The sequence below is a fragment of the Trichosurus vulpecula genome, chromosome 2 (assembly GCF_011100635.1).
Source record: "Trichosurus vulpecula isolate mTriVul1 chromosome 2, mTriVul1.pri, whole genome shotgun sequence".
NCBI lineage: Eukaryota > Metazoa > Chordata > Mammalia > Diprotodontia > Phalangeridae > Trichosurus > Trichosurus vulpecula.
The window spans coordinates 84,163,527-84,183,262 of NC_050574.1; the positions used below are offsets into that span (position 1 = coordinate 84,163,527).

The window sequence follows — 19,736 nt, forward strand, 5'->3', positions numbered from 1 at the left end:
GGAGAAAATGGAGGCAAAGGTAAATTGATTTGTCCAGGTCCACACAGCAGGTAAGTGTGAGGCCAGAACTTGGGTCTTCCTGACTCTGGGCCTAGCACTCAATTCATTACTAAGAGCTAGGAACTGAGCTAAGTGCTTTACAAATATGATCCCATTTTAACCTTATAACAACTCTGTGTACCTGGGAGAGCATTGTGATTATTATCCTAATTTTTACAAATGAGGAAAATGAGACAAATAGAGCGTAAGTGACTTGGACAGGAAGACACAGCAATAAGTGTCTGAGACTAGATTTGGACTCAGGTCTTCCTGACTCCAGGTCTTCTGTTTGCTGTGCCACCTAAATATTCTAGGATGTCTAGGATGCCCTAGGATGTTTCCTTATCAGATAAGGATTATATATATACACATACACACATGTATGTGCATATATCTGTGTGTCTGTGTATATGTACACATGTATGTATGTGCATACATGAATATATGTACACCTATATGTATACAGGTACTCATATATGCATATACACACACTTATACATCTATTTATACACATATATCCAAATATAAATTAAATGATCATAGATAGTTGTTGAATAACTTCCACCACCTCCCTGCTAAGACCACTGTGAGAAAAGTGTTTTCTAAGTCATACAGCGCTATATAAATGTAAGTTCATTCAGTACCTCTCTTTTGCATTAGAAGGTCAGAGCACTTATATGACTGGTCCTAGAGGCTCAGAAAGTAAGAACTGTTGCTCTAGTCTTCTGACTTTAAGAGCAACACTCTTTCCATCACACCCTCTCCCAATTCAGGGAGGCCCTGCCAGAATTTCTGGGGTTAAGCATCAGGCCTGGTCAGACTTCAGCCTAGCTAAGGCTCCTGCGATCTCATAGTGATTAGGCTATCCCCAGAGATTCATCTCTTGGGGAGAGAGAAACTAAGTTTTCCTTTTTGAGCAAAGAGTCAAAGATTCAGCTATCAAATAGGGTGCCAGTTCCCCCTCCGGCCACCCTGCCATTGGGAAAGCAATGTCCGGGGTCCATTGTGAGTTCTTCAGCCAAGAACCTGTGGGGTCATCCGGGCGGGGCTCCCCTTCCCTCTCAGCTCTTCTCAAGTTGTTCCATGTCTCCTTCTCATTTTGCTTTTTTCTCTCTTTTCACTTGCTTTTTGGCTTCTCCTTTTACTCCTTCATTTTTCTTCCATTTTTTTCTTCCCTTTCTCTCCTTCATTTCCCCTCCCACTCTTCTGCCTTCTCTCTCCCTTTCTCACTGCATTGAGCTTCTTCACCTTTAAGATTTCCCTCCTTCCTTTCTCTTACATGGCCCTGTCTTTTTGACAGGGACCCTCCTCTCTTGGTCTTCTCCCTCTCTCCCTCCCTGCCTCCAGTTATGGAATCAGCTCTCCTTTCTCTAGATCAGATCACAGAGTGGTTTCAAAAATGAAAGAACTCTCCAGGGCTGCTCTTCTGGCTCAGCTTTGACAAGGACAAAAGAGTGCATGGTGATAACCTAGAACCGTAAGTACTAAGATTAAACTCCAGATACAACTTCATGATGGTGAGAGGTACTAGACCCCATAACCAATGGGGATAATATGAAGAAAGGGTGAATTCTTTTTGAGCATCTGAAAAATAATGAAAAATTATCATCCTGTTAAGGTATGGTCTCTTCTGGGTTGGATGAGATTATTCTAGGTTCTTGATTATGTCTAGAACCAAAAACCATGAACAATAGACAAGAAATCTCACTTGATTTTAGGTTGGGGGATGAACATAGTAAACTGTATATATTGGCCCAAGAGGAAGGGGAGGGAAAGAGTGACCCAGGAAGATAGAGTAAGTGTGTATGTGTAACCTTGATTTTCAACTCCCCTAAGGCTGTGTGTGGAGCATATAGCACACACAGAAAGGGGATTTAGCCTTTTAAGAATCTTATTTCTCAATGGTGATCCCTTGCTGGGCCCCAGATATCCTTCCCTCCTGGCCAGAGAAGGAGCCCCATCTCTGCTATCACCCTCTCTGGACCTTGAAGGTCTATGTTCTTGATCTTAGGCTGTTCAGTGTTTTAAAGGCAGCTGAGTTTGGAATCCCAACTTCGTGTTTCAATTCCAACTGTGTCACTTTCTATTAGTGTGACTTTGGACATATCACTTAAGCCTTTTCTGGGACTCATGTGTGAAGTGATTGAGTTGAACCAGATGACCTCAAATATACCTTCCAGTTTTAAGTCCTTAGCAATGGGACAAATAATAATATTGGTGGCTTATTTATTCTTGGATATCAAATTTGTAGCACATCCAAAGATAGGATAAATAATTAATGGGTTAGGCAAGAAAGGGAGGTGACTATCCTTAGTCTTCACTGATTAGAATCTAACAGAGCTGTCTGGCTAACAGTACGGGCATAATATTTCAGGATCTAGCTAGATAAGCTAGAGATCATCCTGCGAAGAACAACCAGCATGGTAAAGGGCCTCAAGATCATTCCATATGACTTTATTTTACTGTTCTTCCAAACTTGTCTTCCAGAATACAGAAACATTTTGGCAGGTTTGAATGATAGCCTCAATCTAACCTGATTAAATATAATGGGGGTAAACATAAAGTTTTATGTTTAATTTCAATACATCAAATGTACAAGTACATAAAAATAGTAAAGATTAAATGATTACTTGGTGGTTATGAGTTGGGTTAGGTAGCCACTGGGGTGCCTCCCAGCTCTGAAAATATAAGAATTATCTTCTCCAGGCTAAACACCACCAATTCTTCATATAAAATCTTCTCAAGGCTCCTCATCTTGGTTACTTTCCTCAAGATGATCTCCAGTTTATCAGAGTTATTCCTAAAATGCTATACCCATACTGTAAATATAATACCCTTTTTCTATTTTGATCAGGGAAGAAAATAACCATCTGCTGCTTTCTGGACATTCTTGTTCTCAATTCAGTCTAAAAATGTCATCAGTTTTTTTGCCTACGGTATTCCATTGTTGAGTCATTGATTTTGAAATCCACTGAAACGTCTCTAGATAATTTTTCCCCTCTTTTTTTCATCCAAGTAAAAATCTAGCTCTAGACTAAGACTTTTGGCACAGACCAAGTACTTCTTTGTTGGAGTCAGAGCAGTTCATGACACCATCTACTAAGCAGTGGGGGAAAGGGGTGCAACCTGTCTCAGAGGGCAGACACATGCTAACAAAATCACTGATCTGTTCAAGTGTTTGAACTGTAGAATGTTAGAACTGGGAGCAAATTTCTGAATCAACCAGTCTAAGGAATCCCATCTGTAACATGTCTGAGTAGTGCTCATCCAGCCTCCACTAGAATACCTACAGGGATAGGGAACCCATTACTTCAGGAGACAGCTCTAAGCAATCCTCCTGAAACAGGTTGTGAGGCTCTAGGGTCAATATGCTGGTGGCCAGATGCTTTTCCTGCTCTTCTCTGAATGTGAACTATGAGTCCAGGACTTCCCCTATAAGAGGAGACAAGGAGAGAGAGCCAAGACATCAGGTCTCCTGAACCACTTTCCCCGCTACTGCTAACTATCCTTCCTCCCTTCTAGTAGATTAAGGGCAAAGACCTGCCCCAGAGGGAATAACTTTGGTGGCAGAGAGGAAAAAGACTTGATCTGCTTTTCTCTCCACATCTTTAGATCAGGGGACACTTGGGGAGGCCTCCCAATTATTCTTCAGTCTCTTGGTAGGGAAACATCAAACATGCCTAGACCTAGAAAAATCTCTTCTTTTCTTAGTTGCCACTAACCCTAGGATATCCATTGTCACTAGGTCCCTGTGCCTCATACACCTAACTCCCTGGAAATTTGTCTAGAAGTCTAACCTAAAGGTCTTCAGCTCCATCACTTCTTTTCCTAAGCCTATCTAAACAGCATAGGGTCTGGAGTTCTGATTCTGTAATGATGTTATGGATTGATGGAAATAATAGCATAGACACAAAGGAGGTCTTCATTTTCAAAAATTGATCCAAGAAAGTTATGGACTCACCTAATCTTGTCCTCGATGTGAGGTTAGAACTGACATAAAGACCCAGAGACCCAGCCACAGACAAATGTATTTATAAACATGAGCACACACAGGTGCATGAATAGAGACATCTCTGAGAAAGGAGGAATATTTATCTTGCTCCTTCCCATGGGGCCTGAGCTGTGGGGCAGAGAGTAAGTTCTTGATGTTATTCAGGTCAAATTGGCTTCAACGTTTCTGCTTCTTTCAATCCTACCCCTGAGGAATAGTGGTGGTCAACAAAAAAGACAGAAACCCTGCCCCTACCAACCTACTCCTTTCTCCACACCAATAGGCCAGTCTCACATACACACACACACACACACACACACACACACACACACACACACACACACAATTATTTACACTCAAACTCATGCCTGATTTCTCATGTACATACCACTTGAATCTCTTGTATACATATGTAGCCTATTACACACATAATTTGAGTCTCCCACATACACATATACTTTCTCATACACACATACCCTGAGTCTTCCTTGCACTCAGTATAATATACACACACACACATACGCACCACACACCCCTCTGTGCCCATCTAGCTTAAGCCATCTGTGAAAAAGAATCTCTTTACAACACAACTAACAGTCATCCAGCCTTTTTTAGAATGCAGAATTGTGCTGGAGGACTAGCTGACTCTTAAATGATCAGTGTGAGCATTACTGCAAAACAAAACTTGATTTATTGGTTTTTGTTTCCTTTGGTTTTGTTATGTTTTGTTTTATTGTCTGGAGAAAATGTTAATGGCACAGATTAAACTTAAAAGTGTGTTGGAGGAACTTTTTTTTCCTGAAGAGTCCATTGTTAAACATTGACAAGCACACCAATCTTAAAAATTTTCAATTAAGAATGAGCCACCATCTGCAGAGGGAATTGGTTAGGAATTGGTTTTTTCCATTATCAAGACTAAGGTGGTTGTTACTGTTGTTGTTGTTTTCCTCCAGTGTCTCAAGACTCCTAATTCAATTCTCTCAGGCCAATTCCCTTTCTCACATGATAACTTTTTGAGTACTGCAAGACAGCTGTCCTCTGTCTGCTTGCCCCTCCCCAGGTCTTCTCTTCTCCAGGCTTTACATCCCAGTAACTTTAAAACATCTTTATATGGCATGATCTCTAGACACTTCACCATCCTATTGACTTTCCTCTGGAAGGTCTTAAGTTAATCAATGTCTCTCTTTATAAGTGGTGTGCAGTGTTGTACATAGCACCCAGAGGCAGCTAATTGGCACAGAGGATAGAGTGTTGGCCCTAGGATCTGGAAGACTGGAGTTCAAATCCATCCTCAGACACTTCTTTGCTGCATGACCTCGGGCAAGTCCCTGAACCACCTCTGTCTGCCTCAGTTTTCTCATCTGTAAAATGGGAATAATAATAACCTCTATCTCCTGGGGCAGTTGTGAGGATAAAATGAGATATTATATGTAAAGCACTTTGCAAACCTTAAAGTGTTATGTAATCACTAGCTATCACTACCACCCCAGATATCTTCTGATGGGGACAAAGTTAGAGTATTGCTTCCTTACTCTTGGAAACTGTCTCTTAATTCTATATGGTATAGTATTTATGAGTATCTGACTGCAGTCACATTAGCACAGACTGGAGTCTCTTACCTATACCTGTTGTACATACAGACTGAAGTTGACATTAGCAAACAAAGGCAGCTAGCAGTGGCAACAGCCAAAGGTGGTATTTGCTCAGGTGAATGATTGGTGACAGATACAGTCAGATTTCAAGGACTTAGAAAAAAAGTGACGCTGAGTTCCTAGAGTCACTCCACAGACTTGGGAGTGATTTTCCAAGAGGTTCCCTTGTGGTTAGAAATGCTCTAGGGTTCATGACCTTGCTACCTCCTGTGGGAACACCTGGAAGAAGAATTAAACTTCCAAGTTTTGGAGTTTATCTGATAAAAAGGGAGAAGCTGCCTGATGTGAAGAGAATCATAAGTACTAGAGAGAGATACCTACCCTGGGTGTATTAATGTTGCCTGTTGAGTTATTTTACAATAATCTGATTAAAGTTTTACATAATACAGTGATTAACAAGGGAATAAACAAGGTACATAGTCACTCAATGAAGAAAATAAGCAAATGGGTAGGAGCACAATGAGCCAGAATGTGATAGGAAAAATCCATGATAAGCTAGAGACAAGTGTTTCACCACATAAAGTGGGGGGAACTAAGAGGAGAGAAGTATCTAGTTTTCTGAGTTCCCTTTGAAGTTGGATGGAATAGCTTCCCTTTTTGCCCATCCAGCCATCATGGTTGGATGGAATCTTGGTTATTATTTCATCATCATGTCCTCCATAAGACTTTCAGTATTAAGAGTTTCCTTGACATGAAGCAGAAGAAAAATTAACCCACTCCTCAATTAATTCAAATGAAAAATAGCAATAAGATCGGGTACAATTCAAAATATATCACATATATACTTATTACTGAATTTATGAATCCAATCCATGAAACCATAAGGAGAGGAACAAACTCTTAAACAGTAATTCTTTAAAATATCTGCACTTTAGAAAACAGCTTCCAGAATGGGAGGGCAGTAGCATTTCACCCCATCCTTGTATGGGTTCTGCTGCTCCAGAATTCCCTTTGAGGCATTATTTTATAGTTATTTGGAAGGAAATTGGGAGAGCTCAGGTACGTTCCTGCCTTTTTTCTACCATCTTGGCTCCACCTTGGAGCAGAAGACTTAAGGAAGACATAAAAGTTGAATGTGAGTACTTGAAGGGCTGCCCTATTGAAAGGAGATTTGATTTATTTTGCTTGGCCACAGGTGATCCATGATTAATTAATAGAAGTGATAGGAAGTCACATTTCAGTTTAATATAAGGAATAAATTTCTAACAATTAGAACTGTGCCAAAGTAGAATGGAATTAAGATAATGAAGATAGACAGAAGTTGGGTTATTGTCTGTGGGAAATATTAGAGTAATGACTCAGGTTTCATACAGGGGCTTGACCTTTCACACGCTTTGCAACTCAGAATTTCTAGCAGCATGACCTGTAATAGTGGGAGCTCAGAGAAGGGAGAAATCATTGTAGGATATAATTGTTCAGAAGATGCTTCATATGAATTTGAAGATTTTTTGAAGAGTTACAAGTTATTCCTGATTCCAAGTAGACCTTACTTTGAGTAAATTGAATCTCTAAAAGTTTAACTTCATAAGTTCTAATCCCTAGGGTAGGGAAGGGGAGGGGTGGGGATGAAGAAATCTCTGCAGGGTTGGTAATGAGAGATGGGAGTTTCTGGTCTCAACTTAGGTATAATGACTTTCTTCTTTGGGTCCCTAGTGGCCCAGATCCTGAGTGGGCTTAGAGGAAAAAAATAGCCATCTGGGTTCTCTTCTCACTAAGGGAATTTGGTCCTGATATTTCAGGATCCTCTTGGCTTCCATACCCACTGGACTTTCTGACTCAGAATCTATTAAAAAGGGCAGTGAGAAACCTTCTTCCAGAGCGTTGGTTGTGTCTGTAGAAGGATGAGTGTTCCTTAACTAGGAGGACAGAGTGGTACCAGCTACATGCTTGCCCTGTGGTGAGTGATGGCCAGGAACTCAGGCTTAGGGTAATTAAGGAAATCAGTAGAGCTGAAGAATTCCTGACCCACACACATGCTGTCACACAGGTATAGATGCAATTCCACAGAGACACATACAAAACATTAGCACACAAGCACAGACACCTAGTCAGATATACATACATACTCACATATATACACAAACATAAACAACCAAATGATCACAGTCCCAAGTAGTCAGCTTACAGGTGAGCAACAAAACTAACTAGAAGAGAAAGAAGCTGTCAACCTTGGAAAAAAAACAAGAACATAGCCTCAGCTAGGACTGGGAGATTCAGAGATTGGAGGAAATTCAGGCAGTGAAATGCAAGTATTAGATGAGGTGGATGCAATTAAACAACATTTCATGTATAAGAGTCTCAGTAGTCTAATGGATTGTAGGTTCAACACAATCCAATAGTTTTCCAGGGCTATTAGAACAGCTCTGGGTCTTTAATTGCACTGATAGGCACAGTGTTAAAAAGAAGGGAGGCAATAGTTTCATTGTCTGCCCTGAAGCAAATTTGGATAATGGCATTGTAAACACTTAGTTGAAGGATGGCCAGAAAAAAAGTATCCAGGATTAATAGGCTCCATAGACCTTATAAGGATTGGCTAATGAACTGGGAATTTTAGGCTAGAGAAGAGAAGGCTCAGGGTGAACACCATACTCTTGTCAAATACTTAAAGAAAGAATTATTACACGTGAAAGAAGCCTTAGATTTATTCTCCTTTACCAAGAAGGGCAAAATTAGTACTGAATGGAGTGAAAGGAGGAAATTACTTCTCAGACTTCTCAGGGAGTCTGCTTTCAGCTCAGCACAAGGAAACACATTCTGATTATATTCACTAAAATATTATGATGAAGTCCCTACTTTAGAGACAATAACAGGGGTCATAGTGTATAAAGAGCCATCCTTGGAGTCAGGAAGTTGTTGTTGTTTTATTGCTATTTTTCATTTGTTTTAGTTGCATCTGATTCTCCAGGACTCCATGTGGGGTTTTCTTAGCAAAATATACTGGAGTGATTTGCCATTTCCTTCTCCAGTTCATTTGACAGATGATGAAACTGAGGCGAACAAGGTTAAATGACTTGCCCCGGGTCACGCACCTAGTGTCTGAAGAGAGATTTGAACTCAGGTAAAGAAGTCTTCAAGAAATAGGCACAGTATAATAAATTCATTTTTCCAAAATTGAAAAAAACTTTTAAAGTTGTGTTTCCTACTGAACTGCTTTTAGAGGACATGTTTAAATGAAAACTTTCAAGTAATTAAAATTGTCAAAAAAAAAAAAAAGGCAATGAGCTGACTATGGAACCAGTCAGTTCTCTACCACTAGAAGTCTTCAAAGTACTCTTGGTAACAGAGATGTGCTGGGAAGGTGGAAGAAAGAATTCCTATACAATGGAGTGATGCTGTCCAAAGTCCCTTCCAACCCTGAAATTTGTTGAAATCTATAAAATCTATCATGTACATTGATATATCCATTTAAGATTTAATCAATCAAAAGCATTTATTAAACACCTACTATGTGCCAGGCCCTGGACTAGGCACCAAGGGACCCAAAGACAAAAAAAGAAATGTCTTCTGCCCTCAAAGAATTTACATTCTTTGGGGAGTAAATAACATTAATAGGGAATAAAGAAATATGAAACCAATACAAGGTGCTGGGAGAGAGATGCTACTACCTCGGAAGGGCCAGGAAAGGACTCACAGAGAAGATAGCACTTGAAATGAGCTTAGGGAAACTAGGGGTTTTTTTTAAGAACTGGAGATAAGAACGAAGTGCATTCCAGGCATGGAGGAGAAGGTACATGGGTACAAGGTGGGAGAAAGAATGCCATCTGATAGGAATGGTAGAAAGGCCAATTTGGATGAACCAAAGAGTATTTGAATGTCAGTAATATCAGGCTGTCCCAATAATGATATTTCAGCTTTAAGAACTCCCAAAATATAAATGCTACAAACTTACAAAAATATCATTTAAAAGTTTAATTATTAGGGGCAGCTAGGTGGCACAATGCGTAGAGCACCAGCTCTGGAGTCAGGAGGACCTGAGTTCGAATCCAGCCTCAGACACTTGACAAATGTACTAGCTGTGTGACCTCGGGCAAGTCACTTAACCCCAATTGCCCTACCAAAAAACAAACAAAAGTTTAATTATTTACATTTTACATTGATTTAATTTTGTGAGTTTTGAATAATAAATCTTTTATTTTGATGTTAATAAGACGAAGCATCCTGCATTATGCAATTTGAATACAACAGTTTCTGGATGATACTTTCTCAGACTTCTCAGACTGATAATTTGGTAGAGAAGGTCTTTTGCTATGGCCACCTCAGTGACCATTAGATATTTTGTTGTAGGGTTTTATCAAAAGTGTCATGTATGAATCATACCTCATTCTTAGGATGATCTTAAGGTTAGGATAGCAAATGCAATGCTTTTAGTCACTGAGCAGCAGCAGCCAATGCAAGTTTGTACAAAAGCTGAAAACCAAAGAGCAATGTTTACCACAAGATGGTTGCCATATTGAGTTTTAATAAGAAAACATCTTAATATTTTAAAGCTGGAAAGGTCTGTTTATATATTATTTTTATAAGTTTGCAACATGTCTATATCCTTCTGAAGTTGTTAAAGCTCAAAATTACACTAAAGCTTTTGGGGACACCCTGTATAATAAGGCTAGAAAGGTAAGTTAATGCCAGGTTGTGAAGGAGCTTAAATTACAAACAAAGGATTCTGTATATGATTATAGGACTAACATGGTAAGGGTATGACATGGTCACACCTATGTCTTACATCAGCAGATATATGGAGAATTAGATTGGAGAGGGGAGAGACTAGAGATAGGGAGACAAAATGAAGGTTCTTAAAATAGACTATACAAGAGGCGATGAGGAGCTATACTAGGAGTATGGTTAGGAGTGAATGGAGAGAAGGGAACAGATTTTAAATATGCTGTGAAGATCATGGAGACAAGTCTTTGCTTGAATGTTTGAATATATGGGATGAGGGAGAGTGAGCAGCTGAGAATGACTCCAGGGTTTCACACCTGGTTGACATGAAAGATGGTGATCTCAGATGAGATAAGGAAATTCAGAATAAGGGGTTGATTTGGAGAGAAGAATAATACGTTACATTTTGGACTTACTGAGTTTAAAAAGCACTTTACTTACATAAACTTTAGGTCTTTAGTTCATTAAACATTTATTAAGCACCTACTGTGTGCCAGGCACTGTCCTAAGCATTAGGGATACAAAGAAGAGCAAAAGCCAGTCTCTGTTCTCAGGGACAGTCTAGTGGGGGAGACAACATAGAAACAACTATGTGCAAAAAAAGTTATTGACAAAATAAATTGGAAATAACAGAGGAAAAGGCACTATTACATGTCTCTATAGAGAGATAAATACCATATTGCATATATAAATCATTAATATTTATTTAAATAGTCCTTTAATGTTTGTAAAGTGCTTTATGAATATTATCTAATTTGATCCTCACAACAACCCTGCAAGGCAGGTGCTGTTATTATCACCATTTTACAGTCGAGGAAACTGAGGCAGATAGAAATTGAGTGCCTTGCCTAAGGTCATACAACTAGTAAGTGTCTGAGAGCAAATTTGAACTCAAGTCTCCCTGATTCTTCAACCCGGACTCTCTAGTCACTACAACACCTAGCTGCTTCTAGAATTTAGGGGTACCAGGAAAGGCTTTCTCTAAAAGTTGGGATTCTGGGTAGTAAGGAATGTAAATGTAATTATGATTTTCATTTTATAGACAAGGAAACCAAAGTCCAGAGGCCACTGAGTGACTGCTTCCACTGACTGGACTTAGAGTGAGGAAGATCTGAGTTTGAATTTTGTTTCAGACACTTACTGCATGTGTGAACCTGGGCAAGTCACTTAACCTCCACTCAATTTTTTAATTTCTACTAAATTTCCTCATCTGTAAATTAGAGTGTTGGGATTAGGTGCTGCTTTCAGCTCTAGGTCTGTGATCTCATGATTGATTTATTGATCAAATTTACACATCTACACAATGTAAAATCTGAATTTAAATCCCATAGAACCCAAGACCCGTGACTATAAGACCAGGACCTTTCCCACTGTACCCAATGACTGTACATGGAGAGATACTGGATACATTTGACCATTTGACAAGATGTGTGAAAAGCAGATCTGATAATTCAGAATCTTGTGGAGGTATCCTCTGGGCCTGGGCCCTTTGGAATCTTCATTTGGTTTGTCATCCAAAGCCCTTTATAAGTTAGCTCCCCTTTGCCTTTCTAGTCTTCTTACACCTTACTCCCTACATGTAGTCTTTGATCCACTGCCCTCCTGGCTTTTCAACAAACAAAATATATTCTATCTCTTGACATTTACTTGAAATACTCCCCCTCCTCCCCTCAGATTACTAACCTCCATGGCTTCCTTTAAGATTCAACTAAAATTCCCACCTTCTATAGCAACCCTTCCTAAAAACTCTCTTAATTCTGGTGCCTTCCCTTTTTAAATTATTTCCTATTTATCCTGTATATAACTTTTTTTGTATATATTTGTTTGCTTCTTGTTACCCATTTGATTCTCCTTGAAGCCAGGAACTGTTTTTGCTTCTTTTTGTATCCCCAGTGCTTAGCACATTGCCTGGCACTTAGCAGGCCCTTAATAAATGCTCTGTGATTGCTTAATTGATAGCAACACAAAGCTGAAAAAAACTCATCCTCCTTGAAAGCTCAGCTCAGGTAACCCCTTCTCCATGAAAGCTTCCCTGACCCCTTCAGCTGAATGTGATGTTTCTTGCCCCAGACTTCCTAGAGCTCTTTGTCTAGAGATGTCCTTTGCCCTCATCATTCTCTGCCTTAAATTTATCTGTGTAGATGCCTCATCTCTTCTGAAAGAATTTCATTCCCATGAGGGTAGGGATAATGCTGTTTTTTACCTTTGTGTGCAGACCTGGAATATAGCAGGTGAATTACAAATTTATTGATCCTTGGTAATAAAACCAGAGAGGAAAGAGGAGGAGGATATCTTCTGTCTGGGAGCTGGCTAGAGCCTCTTTCAACAGAAAACTTTTCACTCAGTAGTAACATTTGGAAGAAGAGGTAAGATGGTCCCAGGTCTAGATTGGGTGGGAAAGGGGAAGATAAGAGCTGCTGCCTGAGCAAACCAGGAGGACTCATGGAGATAACTTTTAAAACATGATGATTTTCCTAATGAGAAGATGTGTATTTGCTTGTGTTTAATTTTTTAATTTTAAACATTCTTTTCTTTTTAAATTTTGAGTTCCAAATTCTCTCCCTCCCTCCCAACTTTTCACCCACTGAGAAGGGAAGCAATAGATCAATTGTGTACATGTGAAATCATGTAAAACATATTTCAGTATTAACCATTTTTAAATCAAGAAAAATCAATTTCTATTTTACCCTCTGGATTAAAGATATCAGGACAGTTTTCCTTTATAACTTCTTGAAATTTGATGGATAGGCTTTTTCTTTGATCATGGCTTTCAGGTAGTCCAATAATTCTTAAATTATCTCTCCATCTACTTTCCAGGTTACTTGTTTTTTGAATGAAATATTTCACATTTTCTTCTACTTTTTCATTCTTTTGACTTTATATAGTGTTTCTTAATGTCCTCATGGAGTCATTAGCTTCCATTTGCCCAATGCTATGTTTTACAGAATGATTTTCTTCAGTGTGATATTGTAACTCTTTTTTTTCCATTTGGCCAGCTCTGTTTTTAAGAAGTTATTTTCTTCAATGAATTTTTAACTCATTTTCTATTTGGCCTGGTCTGCTCTTTAAGGCATTCTTTAATTCAGTGATGTTTTTGTACCTCTCTTACCATTAGGACAATTCTATTTTTAAGGTGTTTTCTTCAGTATTTTGTGCCACTTTTACCAAGATTTTACTTCTCTTTTCATAATTTTTTTGCATCACTCATTTCTTTTTCCCAGTTTTCCATCTACCACTCTTATTGCTATCTTTACCTCCTCCAGGAATTTTTGTTGGCTCAAGTCCAGTTAGCATTAATAAGGCTTTGTTTTTAGCTGTTTCTACATTGCTTTTTTTTCCTCTCAGTTTATGTCTTTCTTTTCTTTGCCACAATAGTAGCTTCTTATGGTCAAATTATTATTTTTGTTGTTGTTGTTCTCGCTCATTTTTCCAGCCTATTTTGTGACTTTGAAATTTATGTTAAAGTGGGGATCTGCTCACCTAGTGGTGGGGAGGCAGTATCCCAAGTTTCAGGCTTTTTCTACAGCAAGTTCTGGTAGGGGTGGGGATCTGCAGTTTTTGGTGGCATCATGCAGGGAGAATGTGATCATAGCTCTCCAGGTCTACTCTCTGGTCTTTATGCAAGAAGGGCCCCTGATCCCCTATAGCCACAAGTTCTGTGCTATGGAACTGAGACCAGGGCCTCTCCATCCTGGAACTGTGACCCAGAATGGCTCATAAGCAATAGAGTTGCTAATAAGTTTCAGTTGTATGCAGTGCTAGCAAAGGATCCTTTGTAATCTCTTTCTGACCAGTTGCCTGACCTCCTTACTGTCTCTGGGCTGAGAACTTTCAAAGCTGCTGCTGCTGTTTCTGCTTTGCATATGTGAGATCTGAACAGGCCTCCACCCTGCTTTCAAAAAATTCTCCTGCAGACCTCCTAAGTTTTCTTTGACCAGAAATAAAAAGTCTCACCCGGACCTTTGGTTGCCTCTGCTGCTCCAAAATTTTGTTTGAGGTATTATTTTAAAGTTGTTTGGAGGTGAATGTTATGAGAGGGTTCAGTTAAGTTGCCCCTAATCTGCCATCTTGGCTCCACTTAAAGATTTGTTTATTTTATTTTTTAGGGACAGTATCACAATCAACAACCTCTACTGACTAAGAGCTACTGGCTATGTCTGTTTCCAACAGCAGCAACTCCCTCCCAACTACCATATTCTTGACAGGTATTCCAGGGTTAGAAGCTGCTTACATGTGGATAGCTATTCCTTTCTGTGCCATGTATATGGTGGCTCTGGCTGGGAACTTGATCCTTATCTTGGTCATATCTACTGATCACAGTCTCCACACACCAATGTACCTTTTCCTCTGTCTGCTTTCATTCACAGACTTAGCCCTCAGCTCTACTACAGTGCCCAAAATGTTGGCAGTCCTGTGGCTTCATGCTGGCCAGATCACTTTTGGAGGCTGTTTGACCCAGATGTTCTTTATCCACACAATATTTACTCTGGAGTCCTCTGTCCTCCTGGCTATGGCATTTGACCACTATGTGGCCATCTGCAATCCACTAAGATACACAACCATCCTCAATCATGGTGTCATTGTCAAGATTGGCCTTGCTGGGCTAATTAGGAGTGTGGCTATTGTCTCCCCATTCATCTTCCTGTTGCGGAGACTCCCATATTGTGGACACCACATCATGGCACACACATACTGTGAACACATGGGCATTGCCCGACTGGCCTGTGCTGATATCACAGTGAATATTGTTTATGGCCTGACTGTGGCCATGTTGGCCATGGGTCTGGATTCTCTGATCATAGCAGTATCTTATTTTGTCATTCTTCATGCTGTGTTCCATCTTCCATCCCGTGATGCACGACGCAAGGCTCTAGGAACATGTGGGTCCCACATTGCAGTCATCCTTGTTTTCTATATACCTGCTTTCTTCTCTTTCCTCACTCATCGTTTTGGCCGTCATCATGTGCCCAAGCACGTCCATATCTTTCTGGCCAACCTATATGTGTTGGTGCCACCTGTGCTCAACCCCATTATCTATGGGGCCAGGACCAAAGAGATCCAGAGAAGGATCTTGAGACTAATGTGTCCAGGCAAAAACTTTATTTGAGTTTCTGACCAATGATGGAAATGATTACTGGATAGATGAATGAATGAATGGATATCTTTCAGGACTGTAGAAAGGTAAGAGAGAGAAAGTGCATGTAGTATGAAGAAATGGATTGATTCCTACCTTTGCCACTTAGGATTATGTTACCCCAAATAAGCCATTTAACCTCTTTTTCCTCTTTTGTGAAATGGAGATGTTTTTACCTGTCTTGAATACTTCATAAAAATATTGTGAAGGAATCATTTTGTAAACCTTAAAACGATTCTAGAAAAAGGAACTGTTACTACTATCTTTGACTTCATAAGCATACGATAGGACATGTATAGATAGACAGGAGTTTATCTGAAGAGGATCTGGAGTTTTTAGTGGACTACAAGTTTAATATGAAACAATAATTTGATATGGCAACCAAAAAAAACCAAAACGTAAATTAAAATAAGCTTTGACTACTTAGAATACTTTCTAGAAATAATATGATAGTCATGCCATTCTCTGCCCTGGTAGTTTACATCCAGACTGTCAGAGTTAGGGAATAATACTGATAAACCAGAGGATATTCACAGGAATTTGACACAGATCATGAAGAATCTCAAGTTTGTGTCATCAGAGGATCACTGGAATAAAGTAGAGATGTAGAGTCTGAAGAAGAGAAGACTTGGAGGAAACAGGATAACTGTGTTCAAGAACTTGGAAGGCTTTCATGTGGAAGATGGATCAGGTTCATTTTTTTTCCTGCCTCAGAAGGAAAAACTGGAACCAATGGATGGAAGTTACAAAGAATCTAATTTAATTTTGTTATCATGGACAAATAATTAGGAATTTTTAATAATTTGGAGTCATTCCAAAGTGATTAGCACCATACCTAACACATAGTAGGCTGTAAATATTTATTGAATTGAATTAAATTGTTTGAGTAGATCAGGCTGCCCATCTACAATCGGGGTGGGTTCCCACTTGTTGGAAAGCTTCAGGCAAAGGTTTAATGGTCACTCATTGGGTGTGGTAAGATATGTAGATTGTTTTTGGGTAAGGTTGTCCAATTGTACTAGGCCCTTGTTCCTGTTCTCACCTCTCCTCCAGGCCAGAGGTATCAAACACTGAGCAAATGGGCCACATGCAGCCCATGACACTCCAAGGGTGGCTCGAACGAGATGAAAATGCGATTGGTAAATATTCAATAAAACTAAGTCAAGTAGAAATTCTTATGTACAGATTAGTGACCCCTGTTTCTATTTGAGGTTGACAGCAACCATCTAAACTATTTCAATAGCCTCCTGAATGATTTCCCTGGATCTAGTTTCTCCTCTCCAATCCATCTTTCAAACAACTGCCAATCTGACATTTTTAAAGTATAGGTCAGACCTCTGCTCAAGAGCTTCCAATGATTATATATGGACTTTAAGATAAGGTAAAAATGATTATATTTATTATTTAAATCCCTTCACAATCAGGTTTTCTTCAGACTGATTGCCAATTAACACCACACACCTCCTTCTCTAGTATTGTACTTTCTATGAATATAGGTAAATACTGGTCTATCTGCTGTTCTCCATGCTCAACATTCCAGAATGTTCTCTCTCCTCTCACCCAGCTTTTAAAAACACTGTCTTCAAAACTGAGCTCAAGTACCAGGTATTACAAGAAGCCTTCCTCCTGCCTTTCCTCAGAAAAAAATTACTTTGTATATATTTTGTGTTCATTTATTTGTTATTATGTCACATCTCCTCTAACAGAATGTACACTCCTTGAATGTAGAGGATATCTTTTTGAATCTCTAGTACCTGGTATAGTTCTGGATTCATAGAAAATGCTTAATAAGTTATGGTGCTAATGTGATCAAAGATCTTCCCCTGCCCATTTAATAGGCCTCAGGTGGAGCTAGTTAAGGGAAGCTTGATTAGGGGAGGCTCGTTTGTAGGCAGACCTATACCTTTTTGCTTTTAGGTGCTAAGCTCCCACATCCTTTTGCTAAGTAGCTGTATATATCCCTCAGGGTAGCCATTAAGCTCAGGGTAGAGAGAACTGCAAAGGAGACAGAACTACCTGAGAAGAGAGAGCTGCAAGAGACAGAGAACTGGAAGAGATGGAGAAACAGAGAGAGAACTAGAAGGGTGAAGAGAAAGATGGAGAAACAGGGAGAAGAAGAGGATACATGCAAGCAGACAGGATTCATGAGTGTTTATGGGAAGGCCCTAGCTTTGGTGTAATATTGTATCTTAATCTCCTTGCTGTTACACTGAGGTGAACTTACTGGTTTTGGAACACAATTAATGATATGTTGAACTGGAGTTATTGGTTTTGGGATTTGATCCTCTGGTGTCTGAACAAATGTTTTACTTCTTCTGCCTTCTATACAGAGAGTTTCTTATACTTTGTGATTCTGAACTATGCAGGCATATTTACGGTCACCATCGATTTCATCAATCTTACTTTAGTGATACATAAATGCTTGTTGTGTTGAATTAAACCTAATATATGCAAAAAACCCAGCATGCAGATTCTGTTCTGCCTGGTGGCAACCAAGTGGAGGCATGGGGAGCCTCCTTCTGGAAATGAATGATGATGTGTCATGGAGGGCAGCCACCCTCCACTTCAGAGCATGTACATGTATCCTGTGATGACTTCCTATTGGATTACTGTGTGGTAACAGAAACCCTTTTACTTGGCCCTCAGAGCTGAGACTGCAGGTGCATACAAAAGGCATGAACAGATGAAAACTCTCTCTCTTCCCTAGTGGTAAGCAAGGCAGGAACTGCTGTAAGGCTAGGTAGTGGGACGGTAGAGATAGCATGAGTTGCCTACTCTCCCCATCCTCCCTGATATGTGGCCATGAATATATTGCTCTGCTATTTCTCTCCATCCCTATTGTGTTAATTATGTCCAGCTTTTAAGAGAGAGAGTGACCCTGTGAGGTTCAAAAGATCACAGAAGTTATAAGAGGTCAAGGACTTAGAATCCATAATAGATTCTACCTAAAGAAACAGAATTTGATGTTGTTGTTCAGTCATTTCCGACACTTCATGGCCCCATTTGAAGTTTTCTTGGAAAAGATACTGGAGTGGTTTTACCATTTCCTTCTCCAGCTCACTTTACAGATGAGGAAACTGAGGCCAACAGGGCTAAGTGACGTTTCCAGGGTCTGAGGCCAGATTTGAATACAAGTCTTCCTGACTCCAGGCCTAGTGCTCTGTCCACTGTGCCACCCAGCTGCCCCTAGCAGTTGGTAGTCACCTGCATGAACCAGACAAGCAGTGATTCAGCCTGGCAACTGAAACAACATATTCTTCAAGCAAAGGAGTGGCCTATTTATTGGCTATAGCACACCCAGAAATGAATTTGATGAGAGGAATGTTTCTAGCACCTAATTATTTTAAATTTGCACCCATTCTTCCTAGGGAATGAAGTGATGAAGGAAATATGCTTCTGTTTTCAGACATTTTTGTACTTGATATCTTGCTATATCTTCTCAGTAAATGTCATTTTTAGAAGCTAATTTGTGTTTCTGGTTATCAGTGATATCAAAAGGGTAACTGGTCAAATTTATGTGGGAGAGATTTCAACTGGCAATAATAATGGGAAGATGGCAATTGATGATAACTTTGGCAGAATACATTGGATGGGGGGGGTTCCTGAGTTACAGCATTAGAAGAATCATGCCAACAACTCAGGGTTACACCTAGAACTCTGAGGGAGACCACTAGCCTTACTTTGGGGACCTGACTTCCCAGGTGAGGTGAGGGCAAGGCATATGATACAAAAATAATTCCCCCATTTCAAATATGAATAAATTAGACCTACAAATACCAAGTTACTTTTTCAAGGTAACACAAGTAGTAAGTAGCAGTGGCAGGATTAGAACCCAGTTCTTCTCATTCCAAATCCTATGCCCTATTTTCTACCCCATGAGGCTTCTCTGGGGATTCAATAAATCCATTCTGGATATGGGAATAAGTCCAAAACATTTTTAAAAAATTAAATTTTTCAGTTCTCAAGAAACACAGAGATAGATACATACATATATGCATACTCAAACATTTTCATACATACAGAATCAAAATCACATGATATATTGCTGGGGATACATTTTTTCCAGTGTGTGATCCAGATGGCATTCCTTGAGAGTTTGAAGAGGGATTTTGAAGACTCCACTGGAATTGTTCAAAACAGAAGCCACATGAATAGAGTGCAAAGAGTGCTGTTCTAGTGAAATCAGAGCCACATGTCCTCTACCCTTGACAAAAAGGGTTCTAATTCTATGGGCATATCCCACACAAGTCAAGGATTAGAGGAG

General features: G+C 39.6%; 1 protein-coding gene across 1 annotated transcript; it reads left to right on the forward strand.

The window, feature by feature from the left end:
- Positions 1–14,491: 14,491 nt before the first annotated feature.
- On the forward strand, positions 14,492–15,445 carry LOC118838674 (olfactory receptor 52D1-like). Its single transcript, XM_036746027.1, has one exon. The coding sequence runs from the start codon at positions 14,492–14,494 to the stop codon at positions 15,443–15,445; it is 954 nt and encodes a 317-aa protein (XP_036601922.1).
- The last annotated feature ends 4,291 nt before the right edge of the window (positions 15,446–19,736 follow it).

What these genes read in the sequence shown, in the direction of transcription:
- LOC118838674 (XM_036746027.1), top strand. Translation starts at nt 14,492, where the DNA reads ATGTCTGTTTCCAACAGCAGCAACTCCCTCCCAACTACCATATTCTTG.